Source organism: Parasteatoda tepidariorum, chromosome 6 (assembly GCF_043381705.1).
Source record: "Parasteatoda tepidariorum isolate YZ-2023 chromosome 6, CAS_Ptep_4.0, whole genome shotgun sequence".
Taxonomy (NCBI): domain Eukaryota; kingdom Metazoa; phylum Arthropoda; class Arachnida; order Araneae; family Theridiidae; genus Parasteatoda; species Parasteatoda tepidariorum.
Genome location: NC_092209.1, coordinates 72,897,613 through 72,921,294, shown reverse-complemented (window position 1 = coordinate 72,921,294; position 23,682 = coordinate 72,897,613). Strand labels below are relative to the sequence as shown.

At 30.0% G+C, this 23,682-nt stretch overlaps 1 protein-coding gene across 2 annotated transcripts in view; it reads left to right on the top strand.

Moving 5' to 3' along the window:
* Positions 1–23,682, top strand: part of LOC107439434 (calcitonin receptor) — a 60,464-nt gene that overhangs the window by 29,821 nt on the left and 6,961 nt on the right. For both annotated transcript variants that reach the window (XM_043039961.2, XM_043039960.2), the window contains 8 exons: positions 2,383–2,508; positions 11,108–11,202; positions 14,332–14,423; positions 15,953–16,097; positions 16,805–16,955; positions 19,553–19,613; positions 19,986–20,052; positions 22,705–22,790. In XM_043039961.2, the coding sequence (XP_042895895.1) occupies positions 2,383–2,508; positions 11,108–11,202; positions 14,332–14,423; positions 15,953–16,097; positions 16,805–16,955; positions 19,553–19,613; positions 19,986–20,052; positions 22,705–22,790 (823 nt within the window). The remainder of the gene's footprint in view (positions 1–2,382; positions 2,509–11,107; positions 11,203–14,331; positions 14,424–15,952; positions 16,098–16,804; positions 16,956–19,552; positions 19,614–19,985; positions 20,053–22,704; positions 22,791–23,682) is intronic.

Below are 23,682 nucleotides of genomic sequence, written 5' to 3'. Positions count from 1 at the left end.
TGTTTCCTTTTTCTTTTTTTTTTATCAAAAGCATGCAAAGTATGGTACATTCATGCAGTTATTGCTTATAAAGGTGTTTTTATATTTTTGTACATATATTCTTTTATATTTTTAATAGGTCGTTAAAAATAAATATCTCTTTTTAGAACATTGAAAAATTAGAATTTAAGTACAAAGTTCTGATCATTATATCATATTATGCAAATTTCACTCACATAATGTTTGGTTAACTCGTGTGCACAAGTGTAGCATTCAGTACAATTAGAATAGCATTAAATTCAAAATTCCGGACCAAACTGATCAATAAAATACCCGAATAAGTGAGACAATGAGTTACTGCACTGAGAAAAAAAAGTGGTCAAACCTACCTACATGGTAAAATTTACCGCGTTTCTGGTTCTATGGAAATACCAAAAAAGCTCGAGAATTTTTACCGCAGTGGTGATAATTTTAGTAAAATTAACAATAAAATATATTTTATTGAAATAAGATAAAATTTGATCAATATGGTAAATTTTTTTAATTTCATCATGATACTTTAGAACATGGCATGAAGTCCATTTATTCCGTTAAGTTAACCATTCAGTTTTGCATTTTTGACTAAATGTCTAGTTATAAGAACTGTAATTTTGAAAATCAGATTTTCCGGTATCATTACCATACAAACACAAAAATTACCAAATGAATGGTTTAAATGCAGTATATTTTGTTCGTAATACCAAAATTTCGATTTTTTTTTTTTTAAAGAAATTTCATTGCCGTCCAGTATGGCAATTTTACCAGAATTTTTTCCTCTGTGTGATATTTAGTAAAGATTTAAGAGAAAAATCTGTATTATTTACTGAATTGTTGTAAGTATTTTTTAATATGATAACTTATTTAAAGCTAGTAAGAAGCACTATCTATCTTATCGTTATTATCACTGTGCAACAAATTTAAACTTTTTTTTCTGTCCCCTGAATAAAGCTATGTTATTCTATATAAACAAATAATACTTGATTCATATGTCAAAACCCAAATAATCCATCACGTACTGCTTTTACAGGGGGAAAGTAGACCAGCGTTTATTATTTTATTTTATAACAGTCGATTTTTTTTACTCGTACCGTTATTTTATAACAATTTTTTTAACACTCGACCCAATTCTGAGATACTACTATCAATATTCAACTCCGTAGCCTTGTTATTTTAAACCAAAGAAAGAATAACAAGACCAAATATTCAGAATCAAGCATTGAAACAAACAAACCTTCGTAGAGAACATTTTGTAAGAACTAACCAGCATTTACGTTAGGAGGAGAGAAAAACCAGGTAAACCTCTCACGGTTAGCCCGATAGCAAGGGGGTACTCTAACTCATTATTCGTCTACCACTGAGGATATTTTACATCAGCTCTATGGTTGGTGCGAGCCGGGTTCAGAATTCGTATAAACTAGCTACCACTGGAATTCGAACCTGAGGTATCTCATTGGGAAGCGAACGTTCTATCCCCTCAGCCAGCGTTTTTTTTCCCTTAATAATTGGCGTTAAACCGCGGACCCAATTCTGAGTTTACGGATATCAATGTTCAACTCCGAAACCTTGTAATTTTGAACCCAACCCGGAAGACAAGGGAGCTTCTGTATTAAGTATTACGAGAAACTAACCATGTTGGAGGACGTTCTGATATTCTGACTAACAAGTATTTGCTTTACACGGGAAAAAAACCGCGAAAACTACCCCGGTGAGCCCAAAAGCAAAGAGACTCTAATCTATGATCCATCAACCACTGATTTTACGTCAGCACTGTGGTCGGTGCGAGCAGGGAGTATAATTTGTATCAACACGCCACCGCTGGAACTAGAACCTGGGGAACCTCATTGGGAGGCGAACGCTCTATCCCCAGAGCCACCGCGACTCCTTCACCAAGCATTTTGTGAATTCCTTGAGATCTCACACACACATTTCTTAATGCATCTAGGAGCTCAAAACTTCGAGAGGGTAGATGAAGTTATTGTCGCCAAGATCGCCAAGTTAGTGATGGTCCTACTGTTCATGAGGTCCCCTTCCCTTTTCCTTTACGGTGTTATTGTGTGCCATTGAAATACATAAAGTCACCAAACTAGGTAGAAAAGTATGTAATTGTTACACAAATTTCAGTGAATAGTAATTATTAAGGTGTTATTACGTGAATTACACAAATCATAATTACTGATTAAACAACTACTGTTAAAAATTTACTTGAAACGCATAATTTCATCGAAAAGGCATTGTTATAGACAAGAGAAGATATATTGATTAAAAAAAGTTATAAAATAGATGTATTAATTAAAAAATTAACCTTAAAATTTCTTTTTAAAAAATTATCCGGAAATCAGAATTATTTTTTTAATTATCTTATAGATCCATATGTTTGTCCTCGTACTTGGGATGGTTGGAAATGTTGGCGAGATTCTCCACCGGGCTCCGTCCAGATGGAAAGATGTCCATCTTACATTTACTTTCACAGTGATGAACCCCAATGCTCACGTAAGTTATCTAAAAATGCTATTATACTTTAATCAAAAAATCTTAATTGTTGTTAAGAGTAACATACTCTTTGAAAAGAAATCCATAAGCATTTTCTCCTTAACGTACACATAAAAATTCTCAATAACTTATAAGTTGAGTTGGATTATAACATTATGTATAGCTTTAAGTGTAAGGTTTACATTTCCCTCTCTGAAAAATCATTTGATTCCAGATGTAAATTTTATTGGGTAAAGAGGCACAACACGAAAAATTGTATAGTTTCATCTGCTGCAAATAAATAAGTTGTATCTGATTTGATTTAAATGATTAAATTGAAGTTTTAACTTATAAAAAGCTTCAAATTAATATATTGCATAATTGCATTTCATTCAAGTAATTAACTTGTAGTTGATTTTATTTAAATAATCAAATCTAAATTTTAATGGATAAAGAGAAAAACTTAAAATGAATGCATCTTCTTTAAGTATTTAAATAATCAGATCTGAATTTTAGAAGATAAAAGACCCAATTTAAAAAATTTTGTTATTTAATCTATTTCAATTAAATTTACGTTTAGTTTGATCTAAAAGATCAAATTTAATTTTATTGAATAACGATCTACAAATCGAAAAATTGCATAATTCGTTGCATCCCAGTCAAATAAATAAATTGTTCAACAAAAATAATGAATAATAATTTGAAAACGCATTCGTAATTAATAAACCCTTTTTAGCTTATATCTTAAGTAAACAAGTTTTCAACAAAAAAATTAGGATTAAAATCAATGCTGCTGATTAATTAGGATCAGTGGATGTGGGTTCGAATCCCACCGTTGGCATGGATGTAACTGTCTCTCTCTCTCTCTCTCTGTTCTATGTCCTTTCTTCTGTGTAAATGTAACTCGCCCTATAAACGGGTTTGTATGACGTGGCGACGCTACTCCACTGCCGTGGCATAGCCACAAGTGCCCGCTGGGTAACGGTAAGAGAGTAGCAATTCTGGTATTTCTGAGGCCAATGGGAAATTGACCCAAGTACCGCCATTAAAAAAAATATTTAAATATTAAAAAAGGTAGAATGTACTTTTAGCTCAGTTGTGTTGCAGATTTCGGTCTACATAGCTCAATGTGCTACAGCAAATATTGGGTAACTGCAACACAACATGATACATCAATACTTATTTTCATGGTTACTTTTCCACCAATTTTTAGTAAATTTTTTAATTCTGTAAATTTTTTATTCAGTAAATTTTTTAATGTAAGTAATTAAAATTTATAATTTTTAGTATAATGTGAAAAAGTTCCGGATCAAATTACGCTAAAAAGTACCGGTAGAATTTACCGTAAAATCCATTTTCACCGGAACTGAACAGAATTTTTACTGAACAAAATATTTGATATACCGTAAATTCTACTGTAATAATTACCATAAAATCACTGAATCATTTTAATTAAAAAATATATAACTGTAAAAATGAAAAATTACAGTATAATATTTTACGATAAAAATGGATTATACGATAAAAATTGATTTTATGTTAAAAATGAGTTTTACGGTAAAAATGAATTTTACGGTATAATGGATTTTATGTATTACGTATTACAGAGTGCAGATTTGCTAATTTGATTCGAAATTTTTTACAATGCAATGTATGAAGGCTATTGTGCTCTTTACTTTTTTAATTGCAATTGCTGTGAATAAAGAAAAATCATGCACACTCTCAGAAATAAAATTCTCCCTTTTGACGATTCAGCAATCTTCCGTTAATTTTGAGAATCATTACATCACGAAGTCACGTAATTTGAGACGAAACTCGAACTCTCAAGTATATGACGAAAATGTTTCCTCGTCATTTAAATGTGCGAGATGTGTTAACTAGAATGACGAAACTGGAATGAAGACTAGACAATTGAAAATATAGTGACAGAACAAGCCAATCGACTTGCATTGTGGTCATGGAGTACGACTCGAACCAGGATGATCACGGGTTAGAACCCCGCTTCGGGCATAAGTCTATGTCTCTCTGTTCTATTTATATATTTTCTCTCTGTTCTATGTGACCTTCTTGTGTTGTATAAGTGACATTGCTCCACTTATACTGTGCACGCGAAGTGATAATTAGAAAAGGGAGATACATTAGGAGCTACGAGGCCCTTTTTGGAAGAAAAAAGTAGAACATCGAAATATTTCTTTAATTTTGACGAAATTTGTTTCCTTTAAGAAATGACGACAGTTATTTCGTCACTTTGATGAAATTTTTGCTCGGAGCATGAATCAGGTAATGATTTCGTCAGAGACGAAGAAAGTTTCGTGAAGTTTAAGTATCCATTTTTTAACTTGCTGCGAAGGTTGAAATTTTAAAAAAAAAAACGGAATAATAAACTGTCGAAACGGAATTTTTTTTACAGTGAACTTCTGTTTCTAATATTATAAATTCTTACTAAAACAGTTAAAATTAACTCATTTATATTAAATCATTTACTCTCGCTGTAGTTGTAAGCATTTCATTTAGTCATGACTGAATACCAATAGCAGTCTATTTCAAAGCAAAATGACTCTAATTTCAGCAATCATACAACACATCGATAATTCAAATACACCAGATTTTTCGACAATTCTGATTTTAAATTATTTTATATAAAATATTCAATCATTTTAAATTTTTTTAAAATTAGCAAATTCCCAACACTATTTTTTCACATGTATTAATAACAATCTTTAGTTTCACTTTTTCGCACAATAGCATAGCATAGCAGTCATTTATTAAAATTGGCTGCAGTAAGTTTCCTTCAGCCAATAGTTCACAAGATCAATAGTTAAACCCTTTCATCTGTTGTCCGATTAAATTGAATCTATAGTATTGCAGACACAGGAATACGTAAACAATCCTTTATTGGAGAGCAAAGCACATTCCACAAATAACTGCCTAATCAATATCATATATATACGTTTATAACAGACCATGGATATTAAAAGATAAGATTAATCTCAACAAATTTATAACCTTTATACTACGAATTATTTTAGATTACGTTATATTTATTTAATACCTATTAATGTGATAAAAACATTGCTAAATTTGGAATCATTATGTTTTTTTTTAATTTCTAGAAATTTAATATAGTTTCAATTAAACGAAAGTTAATCTACCCCGATAAACTAAAATTTCTATTTATTTCATATTATTCTATATTTATGCATTAAAAGCAGAATATCTAACTGTTAAGAACAAGGCTAAATTTTAAAACATAATATTGTTTAAAATTGCTGCAAATTTATTAGAAAAAGTTATAACGGATTTGTTTTAGTTTTAATAAAGTAATGAATTTAGCGATAGTGACTTGAGCTCAAGAACTACAATTTTTTCCTGTCCAGTAACAGCTCTACCACAAATTGTAATGCATTAATTTCGAAATGTTTTTTTTTCTAGATAAATAATGTGATTACCTGTGTTTTTGACAAAAATTTTATGTCTTATCTTTTTATCTTATTATCTTTTGACACATTTTCAAAAAAACAATGAATTAGAACTAAATAAATTATATGAAAATAACATTAACATTGAATTTTTGAAGAAAAATTCTAAACATTCTCAATTAAATCTTAGTAAAAATAAAAAATTTATACTTAGTTCAAAACGTCGCCAATATTACATGAAATCTGGATACAAAATATCAAAGAATTTTAAATTGAACTTTTATTATAATGTGTGTTAGCATAAAAAAAAAATTTCTCAAAATCAACCTTCTGCATTTAAAATGCAAGAGAATTCTGAAATGTAGGAAAATTTTGAGAACAAAAAAAAAATTCATAATTCAAAAATTAGTTTCTGAAAATGAATTCTATTTCTCTTAAAAATATAATTTATTGAAATAAAAAAAATTTAAATATTCAAAGCAAAAAAAAAATAGTTTCGTTTTCGGGAGTTTACTTCCGTTATCGGTTTCGTCTACCCGGATGCGAAAATGACGTCATTTCTAAAACTCGGAGAGAAAAGATATAAAGGGTTTCGGGAAGCTAATGAACTGATGTTCAAATGTAGATAGTAAAAAAAATCGGAATTTTCGTCGAAATAGTCGATTTTCACCCAGACATCAGCCAGTCCCTCATAATGGGCCCCAAGCAAACACTTATTTTACTTCCTGGTACGACCACAGCTGACCCTTACTATGCCCTTCGAATACTAAGTCAAATTGCAATGCTGTTTTCCCCTCAAGATGCAATCTTAATAAATGATAAATGCCACAGTTATTACATCATTGTATTTTTAAGAGAAAAAAGCCTGTTATTTATGGGGCCTTTTGGGGGCAATTTTTTAAAATGAAAACAGTTTTTGACCCTTTATTTGATCATCAGATCCTTCTCTTATTAACAACGATCAAATTTGGGTCGTGTCTAAACTTCTAAGCATTCTACAATAAGTAGATATAACACCAAACTACATCACTTATACTATATATCTTTCCTAATTTTAAATTACCTCCTTAATTACAAATATCATTCACAGCTAAGTTGTAATTGATAATTAAGAGATGACAGCTACTGCGGATTTTCTGTAATTTCTACGGATTTTAATTAAAATGACAGTGTTGTACAAATAGAAATTTAGCAGCGTACACAATTTAAAAAAAAAAAACTCTCAAAATTGGACTAAAATGCATCAAAATAGCTCCAACAGTCGAATTTGAAAGCTCCGTGTATTCAAAATTAAAACAGCATATGCTTATATTTAAACAAAATGTGATGGGAAGGAAAAATGTGTGCAAGAAATGTTCGTTGTCTGTCAGCAGGATTTGGACCAAGGAACTACAGGTTTGTAGTAAGATGCTCTGACCAAAGGAGAAGTCCAGCTCTCCGAATAAGTAACGAGGAACTGCTGGGTACGGCATGCTCTACCAAGAAAGTAACTTACTGGAAAAACAACGTGCTCAGATTTCGAAGGGTATCGTATGTACTGAGAATCATAGCATGCGCATAAGAAGCATATTGACAGACAAGATCTATGTTACCTGAAACGATTGTGCGTCGGACGAGCTGCATCNCCCTCGGTCCCTACGCAGACTGATCCAAGTGGTCACCCACCCGCACACTGACCGTAGCCAGTGATGCTTGACTTCGGATATCTGCTGGGAACCGTGTCTTAACGATCAGTCCACTGCGGGACGCTGCAAATTTATTAAAACGGAAAAATTGTAACGTATTTGCTATAGTTTTAATAAGGTTATGAATTGAGCCATAGTTTCAAATATCTTTACAAATATAGAAAGTAAATATGCATGAATTTTTGCAATAAAAGCTTCAAATAATAAATTCAGGATATGTCGATAATGCAAGATTTGGGCAATGTTGCCAAATAATAAACACAGATGCACATTTGCGCATTTATAATTAATATATGTGCACATTCTGCATGTGTTTTTCCTAGCTTTGTAGTGATTAAATATAAATTTCGAAATTCACACTAGGAATTACAATATTTAAGTAGTCAAAATTTGCATGGATTACGATTCAAACTTTTCCGATCATTATTAAAATATTAACAATAATAAGAGATAATTCCATGCAAAATACGAATTTTAGTAAATATTCAGTAAATATTTAGTAAATATTTAGTAAATATTTAGTAATTTATTCAAAAGTAGTCAAAAAAATTTAATTGAAACGTATACACTTTTACATAATTTTAAAGAATGTAGTTTTAAATGGCCAAATACAAAATTTGAGTGAAATTGGTCAAATAGTTCCTGAGAAATCAAATTTTGAAAAGGTCGTATGTCGTTCGTCGGGGGGGGGGATGCTTATTCAGAGATCTTACGTTTTTGTGTCTGATATCGTAACTTAAAATATCGTCTTCTCTAGTTAATTAACATAAAAATATATTTGAGATCATCACCTTCAGTGGGTCGATAAATGAGTACCAAGCATGCTTGGGAACTAAACCTGGGGGTTCCGCGTTCGGCTGACCACCTGACCGGAACATCTGCTTCTGCACCCCAGAGCCCAAGGTCAAGAAAACTGAGATGGGCACAGTAGGCCTTGGCCCTCTAGGGCTGTCGCGCCGCTGAGTTTAGTTTTTTGATTTTCAATATATTTTAAGGTGCCCGACTAATTTCGATACAATTTTGTTTAAAAAAAAGCTCAATTGAAATTTTAATTTTAATTTTGGTAAGCAGGGGTCCAAAAATTATAAATTTAAAGAAAAATTTAAAATGCATAAATTATTTTTTTAAAATAAGGGCAAATTTGAGCTCATAAACTATGATTTTTTTTCTGCTTAGATACAACTCTACCACAAAATGTAATGCATAAATTTCGAAATGTTTTTTTTTCGAGATAAATAATATTAACCTGTGTTTTAAACAAAATTCTTAAAAAAAATTTCGAGAAAACAGTAAAATATAACTAAAAGTATTGTTTAATACTTAATTTTTAAGGAAAAATTCTAAATATTCTCAGGTAAAGCTTAATAAAAGTAAAAAATTCATACTTAGTTCAAAAAGTCGCTAATATTATATAAAATCTAGATACAAAATATCAAAAAAAATTTATATTGAACTTTTATTGTAATGTGTGTTAGCATTAGGAAATTTTCTCAAAATCAACCTTCTGCATTTTAAATGCAAGATGCAATTAACCAATGCAATTTAAATGCAAGATGCATTTAACCAATGCATTTAAAATGCAAGATGCATTTAACCAGTGCATTTAAAATGCAGGAGAATTCTGAAATGTAGGAAAATTTTGAGAACAGAAAAATTAGCTTCTGAAAATGAATTCAATTTCTCTTAAAAATATAATTTATTCAAATAAAAAAAGGTTAAAATACTCAAAGCATAACAAAAAAATTTAATTTCGTTTTCGGAAGTTTACTCGGTGGCTATGGTTTACTTCCGTTATCGGCGTCGTCTACCAGCGTACGAAAATGACTTCATTTCTAAAAATCGGAGATTAAAATATAAAGGGTTCTGGGAAGCTAATGAAGTTCAAATGTAGATAGTAAAAAAATCGAAATTTTCGTCGAAATAGTCGATTTTCACCCAGACATCTGTCAGTCCCTCATAATGGGCCCCAAGCAAACACTTATTTCACTTCCTGGTACGACCACAGCTGACCCTTACTATGCCCTTCGAATACTAAATCGAATTGCAATGCTGTTTTCCCCTCAAGATGCAATCTTAATAAATGATGAATGCCACAGTTATTACATCATTGTATTTTTAAGAGAAAAAAGCCTGTCATTTATGGGGCCTTTTTGGGGCAAATTTTTTTGATGAAAACAGTTTTTGACCCTTTATTTGGTCATCAGATCCTTCTCTCATTAACAACGATCAAATTTGGGTCGTGTCTAAACTTCTAAGCATTCTACAATAAGTATATATAACACCAAACTGCATAACTTATACTATATATCTTTCCTAATTTTAAATTACCTCCTTAATTACAAATATCATTCGCAGCTGAGTTGAAATTGATAATTAAGAGATGACAGCTACTGCGGATTTTCCGCAATTCCTACAGATTTTAATTAAAATTACAGTATTGTACAAATAGAAATTTAGCAGTGTGCACGATATAAAAAAATAGCCTCTCAAAATTGGACAAAAATGTATCAAAATAGCTCCAACAGTCGAATTTGAAAGCTCCATGTATTCAAAATTAAAACAGCATAAGCCCATATTTTAACAAAATGCATAGTCTCAAAAGTGATGGAGAGGAAAAATGTGTGCGAAAAATGATCGTTGTCTGTAGGCAGGATTCGGACCAATGAACTACGGGTTTGCAGTATGATGCTCTGACCTAAAGGAGAAGTTCGGCTCGCCAAATACGTAACGAGGAACTTCTCGGTATGGCATGCTGTACCAGAAAAGTAACTTACAGGAAAAACAACCTACTCAGATTTCGAAGGGTATCATATGTACTAAGAATTAGCACATGCACATATGAAGTAAATTGACAGTCAAGATCTATGCTACCTAAACCGATTGTTTGTCGGGTGCGCTGCATTCTGGTTTCCGTTCCTGATTGATTCCTTCTTTTTACCTCAAAACGTGCTGGCAGATATTTATCGATATGGCTGATATAAATGAATTCTCAAACAAAGATCTTAATAAGTCGTGCAAAAATGCTGCAACAGTCAAACCATAAATAAAAAGAGAAAACGTATCCTCTCCTCCCCAACCCTAGCAGTGGTTGAAGGAGAGGTGGATGTAAACCTGTCTTAAGAAGAGCCTCTACTGCTATGCCCCTGAATGTTGCTTTTTACTTTATACTTAGGAACCGTACCAACCCTAGGAGACACGTTTACTATGTGTCTATGGAAGCTAACCTTCTTTTCCTCTACATATTCTTCGCTCTAACTACCATATACATCCCAATCTAGAGACATTTCGGAAACTCTATATTGTGGCCACCGCTATGATATGTCATAACATACTAATTTCTAATTTCAGTGGTACAAAGGGTTGCAATCTGTTAGATATGGTTCCAATAGCTTAGTCAGGAGATTAGTAATTTTAATTTCACAATTTTTTGCTTATTTCGCTAAATCTTTGAAACTTTTAAGCAAATTGAATGTATGTCATGAATGTATGCAGCTAAAGTAAATTTTTATTTTGTAGACTATGCAACTAAAACTTGTTGGGAAAATGCCACTTGGTTTAGAAACTACAAAGGAAATGAATACAGCGATTTCTCTACTTGTGGTCGAGGTGAGGTAAGAAAAGGTTAAAGAAACAAAATTCCATCCACAATATATTGTTGTAGTTGTCACTTATGCCACATGCCAATACCAGTAAGCCTGTTTGAAATCAAGCGAATTTTAAGGCAGATGGTGCTTTTCTTGTCTTTTCAGTGACGCCATCTATGGCCAAAAGTATCTCCTTGGCTATTTACACGTCACAGCCCATTTAACCTTAATCCATTAATTCATTCACAGATCGTAATTTTGATCTGCAACCAGAGAACGATCAATCTCCAATTTAATACCCCCAGAGGTATTGATTTGCAATGGAAATTTGGAGTACTTTGTGACCCCGACAGATTTAACGTGCACCAGTCACCATTTAACACAGAAGGTTCTTAGGTCGGTGGAATTTGAACTCACGTTCTCACGAACACGACCCCAACATCATACCAGTCAAGATATCTAGGCCTTATTCACAATATTGATAAAGCGTTTAAAATATTTTATTAAAAAGTAAATCAATGGTTTCAATTTTAATTATTTTGCAAAATTTTCAGTTTGTAAAAAGAAACTTGCAAAAAGTTTTGATTTAAAAAATGCTTCGAACTATGACAGAAACATTAACAGGTTTAGTGATAATGATATAAGTTCAGTAATATAGTTCAATGTTTATTGAAAGTATGCGTCTTTTAAAAAATCAATGCTGCTGATTAATTGGGTACTTGCAACTTGAGAAGAAATGAAGTAATTATTTCTAACGATGAAACTTAAATCAGATTTAATTGGATGCTGAAAGCGACGTCACGCGTGTGCGTCGTACTTGATTGGCTTCTGAATCGACAAATGCCACGATTTACCCTATGATGACGTCACTTCTAGGTATCTAATAACAGTATTAAACATTTTTTTTAATTTCATTTTATAATAATACCTTACAAAATGTTACGGAAAGACTTAAAGTTCGAAAAGTTACAAAAGTAAGAGAATTTCTAACAAGCTCAACCGTGATATTCATCTTCAAATGTTAATAAACATTCAAACATTTGTTTCTAATCCCCGAATTCAGGGAAACATAAAAAAATTTAACAAGCTAATTTACTTACAAATAAAATCGTAATGTTCATTTTTGTGTAAAATAAATATTCAATTCTACGTATTCAATATAATTTTTAAGAAAATAAAAGCGTTGCCACAAGTTTTAAGTATTACTATAATTTTATGGTTTACTTTTTTAAAACATGATAATTTTCAGAAATGCAAAACTTGTATTTAATCATATACTTTGTAGACTTTAAATAGATTCTGAGTCTTACAAAAAATTTTACAAAAAATCGTTTGAAACGGCTAAAAGAAAATTCTTTTATGGATAATTGATTTTCTAATGTAGAGACAACGCTACACTATTTTTCTTTTTTTTTACGCTATTTGTTATCGCTAAGAATTATTCTCCAATTTCATTCCGCTTGAACTTCTTGTTTTTGTAATGACTGGAGGCACTCTTCAAAGTGCTAGAGAAACCCCAATAGTTCTCGAGAACACCTTTGAAGAACATCTGTCTTTGAAAAAATAAAAGTTGTTTTATTTCGAGCTTATGCTTTAAAAATAGGCACTGAGTTAAAAAGTATCGTCAAGATGGTACCAGAATATGGAATATTTTACCGTGCTTCTATGGAAACACCAAAATCTCGGTAATTTTTACCGAGATGCTTTGATTATGTTTTTGGTAAAATTGACAATACAATATCTTTTTTATAATATATGTGATAAAATTTGGTAAATGTGGTAAAATTTGGTAATTTTATCATGAACCAATTTTTTTGGGTACGGAGCCCTAAATAATCCACCTTTTTTTAGCGAAACCCCATCTTTATAAAGATAGTTTAAGGCTCATTATGCTCATTATTATGCTCATTATTATCTATGAAAGACTATATTTAAAATACTTAATTAGAATAATGAATATTTTTTATTGTTTTATCATTAATAATCTTAAATTAAGTTTTATGCCTGAAGTGAAATTTGTAGTCCTTGTGCTATATTTAGTCTAGTTATAAATTTGTTTCTGGTGTATAGTATATACACCAGAAACAAATTAATATCTAGACTAAATGGTTAACTTTATTTGGAACTTTTCAGATTTGTTCTACTAGATGTGAGGTAAGAAGAACTATAATTTTAAAAACCAGAATTTTCAGTAAAGCGTTGGCATATAAACGAAAAAATTACCAAATTAATGGTTTGAATACCATCTATTCAAATATCAACCAGAATTGCGTTTTCTTTACCAGAAACGTTATTACCGTACAATACGGTAATTCTACCAGATTTTCTTCCTCCGCCTGGGCTTATTTAAAATTAATTAAGAAAATGACATTTTTATTTATTACTATAATCATTTTATATAAATATGCTACCGGCAAAGTATGAAATCCGGCATTGTATAGAATCCCTAGGCATTGTATAGAATGACTAAAACTAGCCGGCAAAGTATGAAATGATTTATACTTCACACATTGCCTAGGCATTCTATAGAAAGCCAAATGAGAAACCGGCAAAGTATGAAATAAACGTCTTGATGAGGTTATTATGTAAATGATGAGCATGTTACTGTGAATGACCGAAATCGGTGGTTGTTGACTTTCACCGGTGAATGTTGACAATCACATAGTCACTTTGGTGAATGTCCCAAATATTTATTACATCCGATTTGATATTAACTTATTCGTGGATATAATTACATTTATTCAATATTTTGATGCTTACTGACGATAGATTAGAAGAAACATCAGTGTAGGGTATACCGGGCAATGGCACTTGACCTTAAAAAAAACATCAGTATAGGGTATACCGGGCAAATGTATACCAGGCAGTGGCACTTGACCTTAAAAAAACAATGCCTGGGGAAAGTATGTAATAATTCTCACATTTCATACTTTGTCTAAAAGCATCCGGCATTCTATACAATGCCGGCGTTTCATACTTTGCCGGTATCATATACATTTTATGTAAATAAGAAAATTCATAAAATTGACTGATATCAAGTTACAAGAAAAAAGTACTTTGTTTGTAATTTGCATCATCTGATTCTGTAAGAATTATTTCCTTGCTCGTATTGAAAACAATATTACCAAAATTAAAAAAAATTTTTATTCATTTTAGGACATTAAAATATTATTGAAAACTCATGTTATTACTTTTGGAATATCTATAGTACTTCTGTTGCCTGCTTTAGGAATATTCTTTTACTACCGGTGAGTACTTTTTTCAACAGTTTTAAAAAATATGTTATTTTTGTTATTCTTGTTGAAATTATTCCAATTTTTATGAATGAATAATTTGCTTTAGCTGTTTTTTTTACATTTATGAAGAGGCAACCAGGAATAACACTTGCAAAACATTATTTTTTTTTTCGTAAACAGGGTGTTCTGTATTTACCACCATTAACATTTATTTTAAAAATAAGTTCAGAAAGGAAACTGGAAGAACTACGCACGATAGGGGTCGCAAATTGGTATTTTGATGAGAAAGAATAGAAATGTATTCATACTTTGACTTATCATTACTGAGGTCAATAAGAACAAAGGAGGGACTAAAATCATTTAAAACTAGTTCCTCTAGATGTGAAGTTTAAAAGTTGTTTCCCCACTGTAAAAAAACTAACTCAAACTGCAGTGGAAAGTACTGGAACCCAGAGGGCAGCATCCTTAATTTTTTTTTTATTCATCCATTGATAATTATTTAATTGATGTGATTTAGAGATTTTATAGTAAATATTACTGTACATAAAAATTACGGTATATTAGATTTTTGCTCCCTAAGATTTTACTGTAAAAAGTTCCGGCCTCCTGAGTGCTGGTTCTTTTTACCGTAATTTGGTCTGAAATTTTTGACAGTGAAGGAAAAGACGATTGTTTTCCTAACAGATAAATAATTTGGTTTTATTTGATTTAAATTACCTTATGAAATGAATATTATGTGATTTTAATATATAAGAGTTTAGGAAAGTTTATTCTATTTCGATATTTTCAAAGTTTTTGGACATTATGAAATTGCTGTATCAATGCTTCTTAGCATAGAATATTGAATTGTAAACATTTCATTATTGTTGAAATTTTATCGATTTTGCTCTCAATTTCAAAATGTTTATTTCTATAAACTCCTAACAGCTTTTGGTCCGATCTCTTGACAACTGCTCTGGTGTGATCCGTCGTCATCAATGCACTGTAAAAAAATCCAGATCAAATTACGGTAAAAAGCACCAGCACTCAGTGTGCAAGTACTTTTTAATGTACAAAAATCTGGTATACCGTGAGTTTTATAGAAATATTTACGATAAAATCTCTGAATCACTGTAAATAAATAAATAGTGCTGAAAAATTGCGGTATAAAACTGCACACAAAAAATCGGATCATAAATTGGATTTAATAAATGCTGCACTCAATGTACCAGTACTTTTCGTCTTTATTTGATCCGAAATATTTTACTGTGTAAACAATACAAATTATTAAAAAAAACGCAATTTTTAATTGTAGAATGGCATACCAGCAATTACGTAATAATGTATACCCTCAGCAGTTAGAGCTTAGATGAGTGTCGGAAATTGTCTCTAACATAATGTTAATATTTTAGAGTGCAGACAGATTTAGCAACCGGTCTTCGCACCACACTTCCCAACCATTACATTACGTGGTGATGTGACTGTACTTTGTGACTATGAGGAATTTTTGATAATTTTTGTGCTTCTAAATATTAATTGCCATTCATCTTTTCTTATTTCAGACAACTTCGAGTGTACCGAATATTCATGCACAAGAATCTCTTTATCTCCCTTCTACTTTCCTCCACATGTGTGGTAGTATTCGAAAGTTACTTTCTTGTCGATTCACTTCAGAGCCCAGATGACAATATTCTCGAATCGAATGAGGTAGGAGCATTTATTTTTCATTTTCTAATATTGGTATAACCTCTGTTCAAACTTGATTATAGTTAAATATTTGCGTTAGTGATACGGTGGACAGCTCATCACATTTGCTTTTAGAATCACTGTCAAAAATGAAGTAAAAAGATCTATGCACATTGGAGGCCTCAAATTAATATTTGAGAAAGAAAGTAACAAAAATGCTGTCAGAATTTGACATATAGCTTGTGAGATAGGTAGGACCGAAAACATTAAAAACCTATTCAATTTGCGGATGAAACACATCGGACTTGAAAGTTGAATATTAAAAACATCTCCCTGTTCCATCAGAAAATCAAACAGATTAATTTTATCTTTTTTCATCCCGCTTGTCTCGTTAGTGATTCGATTGATTTGGATAGTGATTTTATTCTTTCTTCACTCTTATATTTATTTAAGACAGCAATATAAATAATTTTTAACTTACTTTTTTGACAAGAACTCTAAATCCATTTGAAGCTAGTAAATCGTAATTGATATTGTTTTTGTTTTTTTTTTTTTTAATATTGTTTTTTTTATTATATATATATAAATGAGAAAAACTTTTAGGATTGATCTCACATGAGCAAAATACTTTTTCAATAAAATATTTTAGTGATGCAATTTTTTTATGATTAATAAATTCTTAGGTTACTAAATTAAAAAGATAGGATAAAATAATTTCTCATTTTTAGGTTGGATGCAAAATATTTTACACAGTGACAAAATATTTCAGATTAACGACATACATGTGGATGTTTTGTGAAGGATTCTATCTTCACAAACTGATTGCTGCAGCTTTTGCCGAGCAAAAAAGCACACTAATTTTCCACGCTATTGGATGGGGTATGTATTTACTAATATTTGAATGTCTAATTATTTTAAGAATATTTAGTTCTTCTAAAAATTATCTGGTTCTTCCGAGAGAATGTAATTTTCAGATAATATATAGTCCTTCTAAAATTATATAGTTTTAAGAATACCCATTTATTAGTCTAGTTCTGTTAAAAATATTTAGTTATTTTCAGAAAAATATCTAATTTTTTTATGAGTATCAAGTTCTTCTGAGAATTCCCAGATCTTCAAAAAGAATATCTAGTCCTCCCAAAAATGTGTTGCTTAAAAATACATATTTATTAGCCTTTTCCTTTCTTTGTTCTTTTAGAGTTTTTGTTCTTTGTTCTTTTATCCAGTTTCTTTTTTCAAAAAAAAATAATAATAATAGTCGAATTTTTTAGAAAATTCTCATTCTTTTAAAGGAATATCTAGCTTTTTTTTAAATTATTTAATTTAAAAATTAAGTATTTTTTATGTTTTTATGTCTACAGTTCTTTAAAAATAATTAGTTTTTTTTAAATAAAATAAAAATAATCAGCTCTTTTTAGTATATTAAGTTTTAAGATACATTTACCCAGATAGCACCGTTACCAGATTGCAGCAAAAATGCGACAATCACAGAAACTCATTTGGAAAGTCACATGTGACCTCTGCGACGCCGATGCGTAAATTATCGAAGGTTACTATGTCCGCCTTTGGAGACGTCACATTTTGACGTCATTCAGACGTCAACACGAGACACAATGAGACATATTACTGTCGCCGTCTGACAAGAATATGACATGCTCATGTTTCAACGTAGTCCCACAGTGACTATTGAGACGTAATTATCACAATTTCTCCACATCGTGACTCTGTTGAGACGTGAATAAGTCTCATCTTTGACACATCGTGATCCAGCTGAAACGTGAATATGGCACACTTTCGTCCTTCGGTGATCCTGTTAAAACGTAAATATGACACAATCTCGTCACACTGTGACCATTTTGAGACGTAAATAGGTCACATCTACGTCTCATGGTGAGATAACGTCACGTATCGTCACATGTGAATTCAGTAATGAGTTTCCATGACTGTCGCAATAATTGTAACTTGTTAATATATATAGTTCAAAATGAAGATAAAACAAAGGAAAATTACAGACATAGGAAAAAGGAGTGGAGGGAAAGAAAAATAATAATAAAAAAAAATAACAAGCAACTGAGGGGAAAAAAAGGATGAAATTCTTTTAAAAAATCCGGAAAGTAAAACATTTAATCTTTTCATCAGCCCACACGATTATATCCGCAAAAAAGAGTGCTTTCTGATATTGTATCAATATAGCCAAAGCAAAATATATTAATACAATAGTGTGAGGAGTACTCAAAAAAAAAATTTCAAAAATTACAACAAATAAAATAGAACACATTAAGTAAAAATAACACGTAAAAACAGAAAATAAAATAAAAGAAAAGGAAAAAACAGAATAACGAGTAGCGAATTCAAATGTACTTACATGAACGGGAAATTTTTCAGGAATGATTTAAAAATATATTTTCGTAACAAGTGTTACCAGATTGCAAAATATGAAAACAAAAGCGCAAATTGAGCGTAACAAGAGGATTTTTGTTTTAAAGTGCTGTTCTTACTGCATTGCTGAAGTGCGTTTGATTTGTTAGTTACCAAGGATGGGCCCGAAATGGATGTGCGCAAGGTAATATTATGCTGGATAATTTAAAGAAGTTGACTATAAACAATTTTAGAAAATGAATATTTATTTAAGAAAGAAATATGAAATAGAGAAAAGAAACATGAATTGCCTGTTTTGCACATAATTTTAGCCACGGATTTGCCCGAAATGGATTTGCACATGGAAAAATTATATCAATTAACAATATGTANAATAATTATGTGTTGTAAGAATGATTATTTTCCATTTTTTATAACACATAACATATTTTATTAATATATTATTTTTAAAAAAATAGATTTTTAACATAAATATTAAAGAAAATAATATATTTGCTGAAAACTTTAATAATATTTGTACTAATTTAAAATATCTGAATGCATGTTTATGCAGCTCAGTTCGTTTGATATATCTTTTAAAACTTAATTTTGCTAAAAGTTATTTTTTTATTTTTAACTGCTATTACCATAGAGATAAAATTTTATTTGGAGCTCTTAGCTGGATGACAATAAAGGATTGCAGGATTTATCGTCATATTATCATAAATGGAAATATATCCTCAGTCAATATTTTGCCGTGCAAGCTTGATTGCTCACATTTATTTAGAGCTCAGTGCCTAATAACAGTTTAGAGTTCAAATCGCCTCCTTTGCGATACAAGTAGAAGCTATAATAATTTATCGACAATCCATCTCTTCTGACGTTAATGAACAAACGTATACAAAACTAAAGTAAAATTTAAAAAATAAATAAATAATAATATGAGTAAAACATTTTTAACAATTATCTCCTTTTTTACTGTGTATCATCAAACTATTTTTTCTTGTTAATATTCATGAAAAATTATGTTTGTTAATATGTTTGTTAATATTCATGAATTAACTTTTTACTCTATTTCATTATGTTATTTAACTTATTACTTTTACTTACTCCTTTAGGAAGTCCCATTATTCCTGTAATAATTTGGGCTATCGTTCGACACTTAAAGGCAGATGAAATGTGAGTAACACATAAATTTATAAGGGTACACTGTAAAAAATTCCGGATCAAATTGCTGTATAAAGTACCTCCACTTAGGGCGGCACATCATCGGTAAAATCCTTTTTTATCGTAAAATATTATTTTTATAGTAATATTTATTTAATTAGAGTGATGATGATTTAATGGTAATTATTACTGTAAAAATTGCGGTATATCAGATTTTCTGTTCCGATAAAAATGGATTTCACATTTAAAAAAAAAAAAAAAAAACAGGAATATGAGTGCCGGTACTCTTTACCGTTATTTGATTCGGAATATTTTACCATGTATTCGATTTTTTTTTCTTTTTTTTTTTTTTTAGAAATAACTTATTTTACAGTTATGTTACAGGTGCTGGATTGTACCAACAGATCAGTATGAGTGGATTCTACTGACTCCAAAGCTGATAGCTTTAGTGGTATGCATTTTAATTTCAATCCGATAAATAACAACGGAAAAATAGTCAATCAATTAAAATCTAAAAATGATTAATCAATTAAGTAACTGGTTAATTTTAAAAAAAATGGAAAGAGATAAAAATGCATGGTTAGCTACGTTCTGCTTCGGAAACCAAAGAATTTATTCTCGCAAAAATTCAAAATTAGTAACAAAATTCGCCAACATGTAGCGCTGCTGATTATATAAAACTGTAAGACAATGTTTTCAAAATAAGCTATCTTTGCAACAACAACGTGGTGTAGTCTGAGGACAAATTTGCCTCTTGAGATTGTAGAATAAATGCAAAAATGTGATTGTTGCAAAATTGCAATAGTAGATTTTTACAAAGAAAGAAAATAAGAAGAAAATAAACTCATAAATGTAATTTTAAAAAAAAAAATTTTTTTTTAAAATTCAATAAATTTAGCTAAATTAAATTTTTTAGTCATTTTTATAATCAAAAAAAATATACATTTTATTTTTTTGCCTCTTTTTTTACGCTTTGTAGAATATTTTTAAAGCGTATTTCATCACATTTTGGTCCTGAAACAAGATTTGCTGGAAACAAATAATAACATTTTATATGCCATAAATATTCTAAAAAGTAAGTACTACTTTTCTTAGAACTTTATAACAGAAAAAACAACATTAAAATACACTTTTAAGTGATAAAATTATAGCTAATGCTGTCCAATAGATCGGCCTAGTTTGTCTTATGTTAAACAGACATCTCAGCAAATATTCAGTTGGAATCGTCAGAAAATAATGTTTTATACTTTCTCTAGTCTGTAACGCCACCTGTTGCAAACCTTTATAACTAATTTTAAAAACTGATCAGAATATACCGTCTTGTTTCGTAAGCAATACGCAGTTCACGATACATTCTTATGTCTTTTCGTTTCACTCTAATTGATTTTTAACTGTTGGTTAACCTGTTGGTATTTCGGTAGGAATGGCGAATGACCAATATAAATAATCAACCAAGAATCTTTTATTGAAAACTTTAAATCATATTTTCTTCAAAAAATTTCATATTTTTTAAGCGATTTGCCATTTTTTATAGAAGGGGTTGCTTCAAACAAATTGTGTACGTTCATGTTTTATTTTTATTTTTTTCTGATAATATTATAAAATGCAACGAAAAAATGCGTTATCCACCTTATAATACACTAATTATTTCCGATTTTTAAAAGCCAAAACCCGCTGAATCTCTTCCATTTCAAAATATATCTACATCATCGTTGCTGCCTAAAACATTGCATACTTTAACAGATCGGAGATTTTAAACTATTTTTAATTCTTATGTAAGTTAAAATTCATTTTTTAAATTTTTTCCATAAGATCCGGCATTTTTCGTAGAATATATGCCACTAATTTGGAGCAAAAGGTTCAAAAAAATAGAGGCTTAAAACTTGTATTTTTATACTCTATTCAGTCAGTCTGTATGGGAAAAGCAATAATATCACAAAATATACAACACGACCTCACTATTATAAGGAAGAAATTATAAGCGCTTTCAAAAACAAGCTTATTTATCATTTTAGCTGTTTTATAATTGCAATTTCCCTTAAAATGCGTGCCGTTGGCACTATATAAAAATTAATTCTTTTATCATTTAAAAAAAAACTTCTTTTAAAATATGTTGTTTTCGACTTTTTGTTTACAATTTTAAAAAGTCATTATATTAATGACTTTTTTAAATTGTAAACAAAAAGTTTCCTCCTTAAAAAAATTCAGAAATGAGAAGATATAACTGAAAAGGTTTTATTCTTGACTTCAATCAGGAGTCTAAAGAGACAAAACACTATTTTTTTTTCACTTTTTTTCATAGCTAAGATTGAAATGAGAAAACGAAAACATTGTGCTCAACAGTAAAACTTCATAAATTTCCAAAGTATGGGAAGAAATTTTAAAATAATTTTTCAACTTTTATTTATAGTTAAGTCGCTATTGTATGTTTCATATGATTTTCAACACGTTGTATCATGTCTTACTGAAGTACTCATTTCCATATCTTAAAATGCAGGATCAAATCGCCCAAAGTTGTATGAATATGTTTGCAAAAAGTGTATTTCAGTGTGCCATTTTTTATTCATTCTCAGAATAATCGTTCAAATGTTTAATTCTAATATCCACATATTAAACTTCAGTATCATGAGAGTTTGTTCCTTAATTTAAAAAGCACTAAATTGAACTATTAATGCGTAATGAAGCGTTGGAAAGTCGTCAGATTGAACTACTATTATGAAATGAAATGTAGGAGCGGCATAAAGTTGACGAATAATCATGTAATGAAATAAAAGAAAATCATTAGGTTGAACCCATATCATGTAATGAAATGTAGGATAGGCATTAAGTTGAAAAATAATCGTGCAATTAAACGTCAGAAAATTATTAGGTTGAACCACTATCATGTAATGAAATGACTATATTAATTCCCTGATTATGCATGACATTAAGAATCTATAAAATGAACTTTAAATCAAAATAGATTTCATTGGAAAGTTTATTTACTCTTTTCTTAAGAATAAAACTGCTTGTTAGGCTTCCAATTATTTCCCTTTCCTACTTTTTAATAGGTACCATATTTCAACATATTTTATTTAAAATGTTCTAAAATTTTCTATTTTAGGTAAATTTTGGGTTTTTGGTTCACATTGTTCAAATAATAATTACAAAACTACGATCCAGTAAAGTTGATGAGCCTGCTCAGTTTAGGTAAAATGAATTTTTGTTTTAAATAAAATAAAGCCTAATTATAGTGTGTAAATATATGAAATATAAATATAAAAAAAAACTATATCCTGCACTAGACTTCATTATACTTTTCTTGTCCGTTGTCTCTCCTTAAACATTTATTTTTATTTATTTATTTATTTTTAATTTTACTGCAAATCACGCATTTGAAGTATATACCTAAATTCAGATTCAAATATTCCTCTTCTATATAATAATAATAAATAAACCACTCCTTTTTCCTAATCATCATGTTTTTATCAAACTGTTACTATTTACTCTGACACTTAACTAGTTTCTAGAATTAACACAAGAGGGCAAGCATAATATATTAATACATCTTATTGTCTAAGTAAAAATCGTAGTGTGTTTCATCAAAAACTCTCTTTTGAGCAATTTTATAGATGTGGCATGTGATTATATTGTCTCAAATCTTTTCAATTGGAATTGAAAAAGCGTTGATATTTCAAAATAAAAAGAAATCGCATTGCAGTAATTTTTAACTAAATTATTTAATACAAACTAAAAAAAGTATATCACGCATTGAAGCAATTTAAAAGCCACACATTTTTATTTTAATATTCTTCGCAGTCAATCATCGTTAAGTCAAACCTCAGTTTTGCAAAGTTCTATTCTAGAAAAATTCTATTTCGAATCTCCTTTACATACAATGCTAAAAAAAAGAAAAAACTATTTCAGCGAATTTCATTTATTTATTTTTATTTATGTATCATTTATCGGTTGTTGCTTTTTTCGATAACTTTAATTTTTTGAATATAGAATAAGAATAAAAAAATTAGAATAAAAACATTTTAAAAAAATAGTTCATGCAAATAGAAAAGTTATTTTAAGATTTACTGTGATATTTACTTCA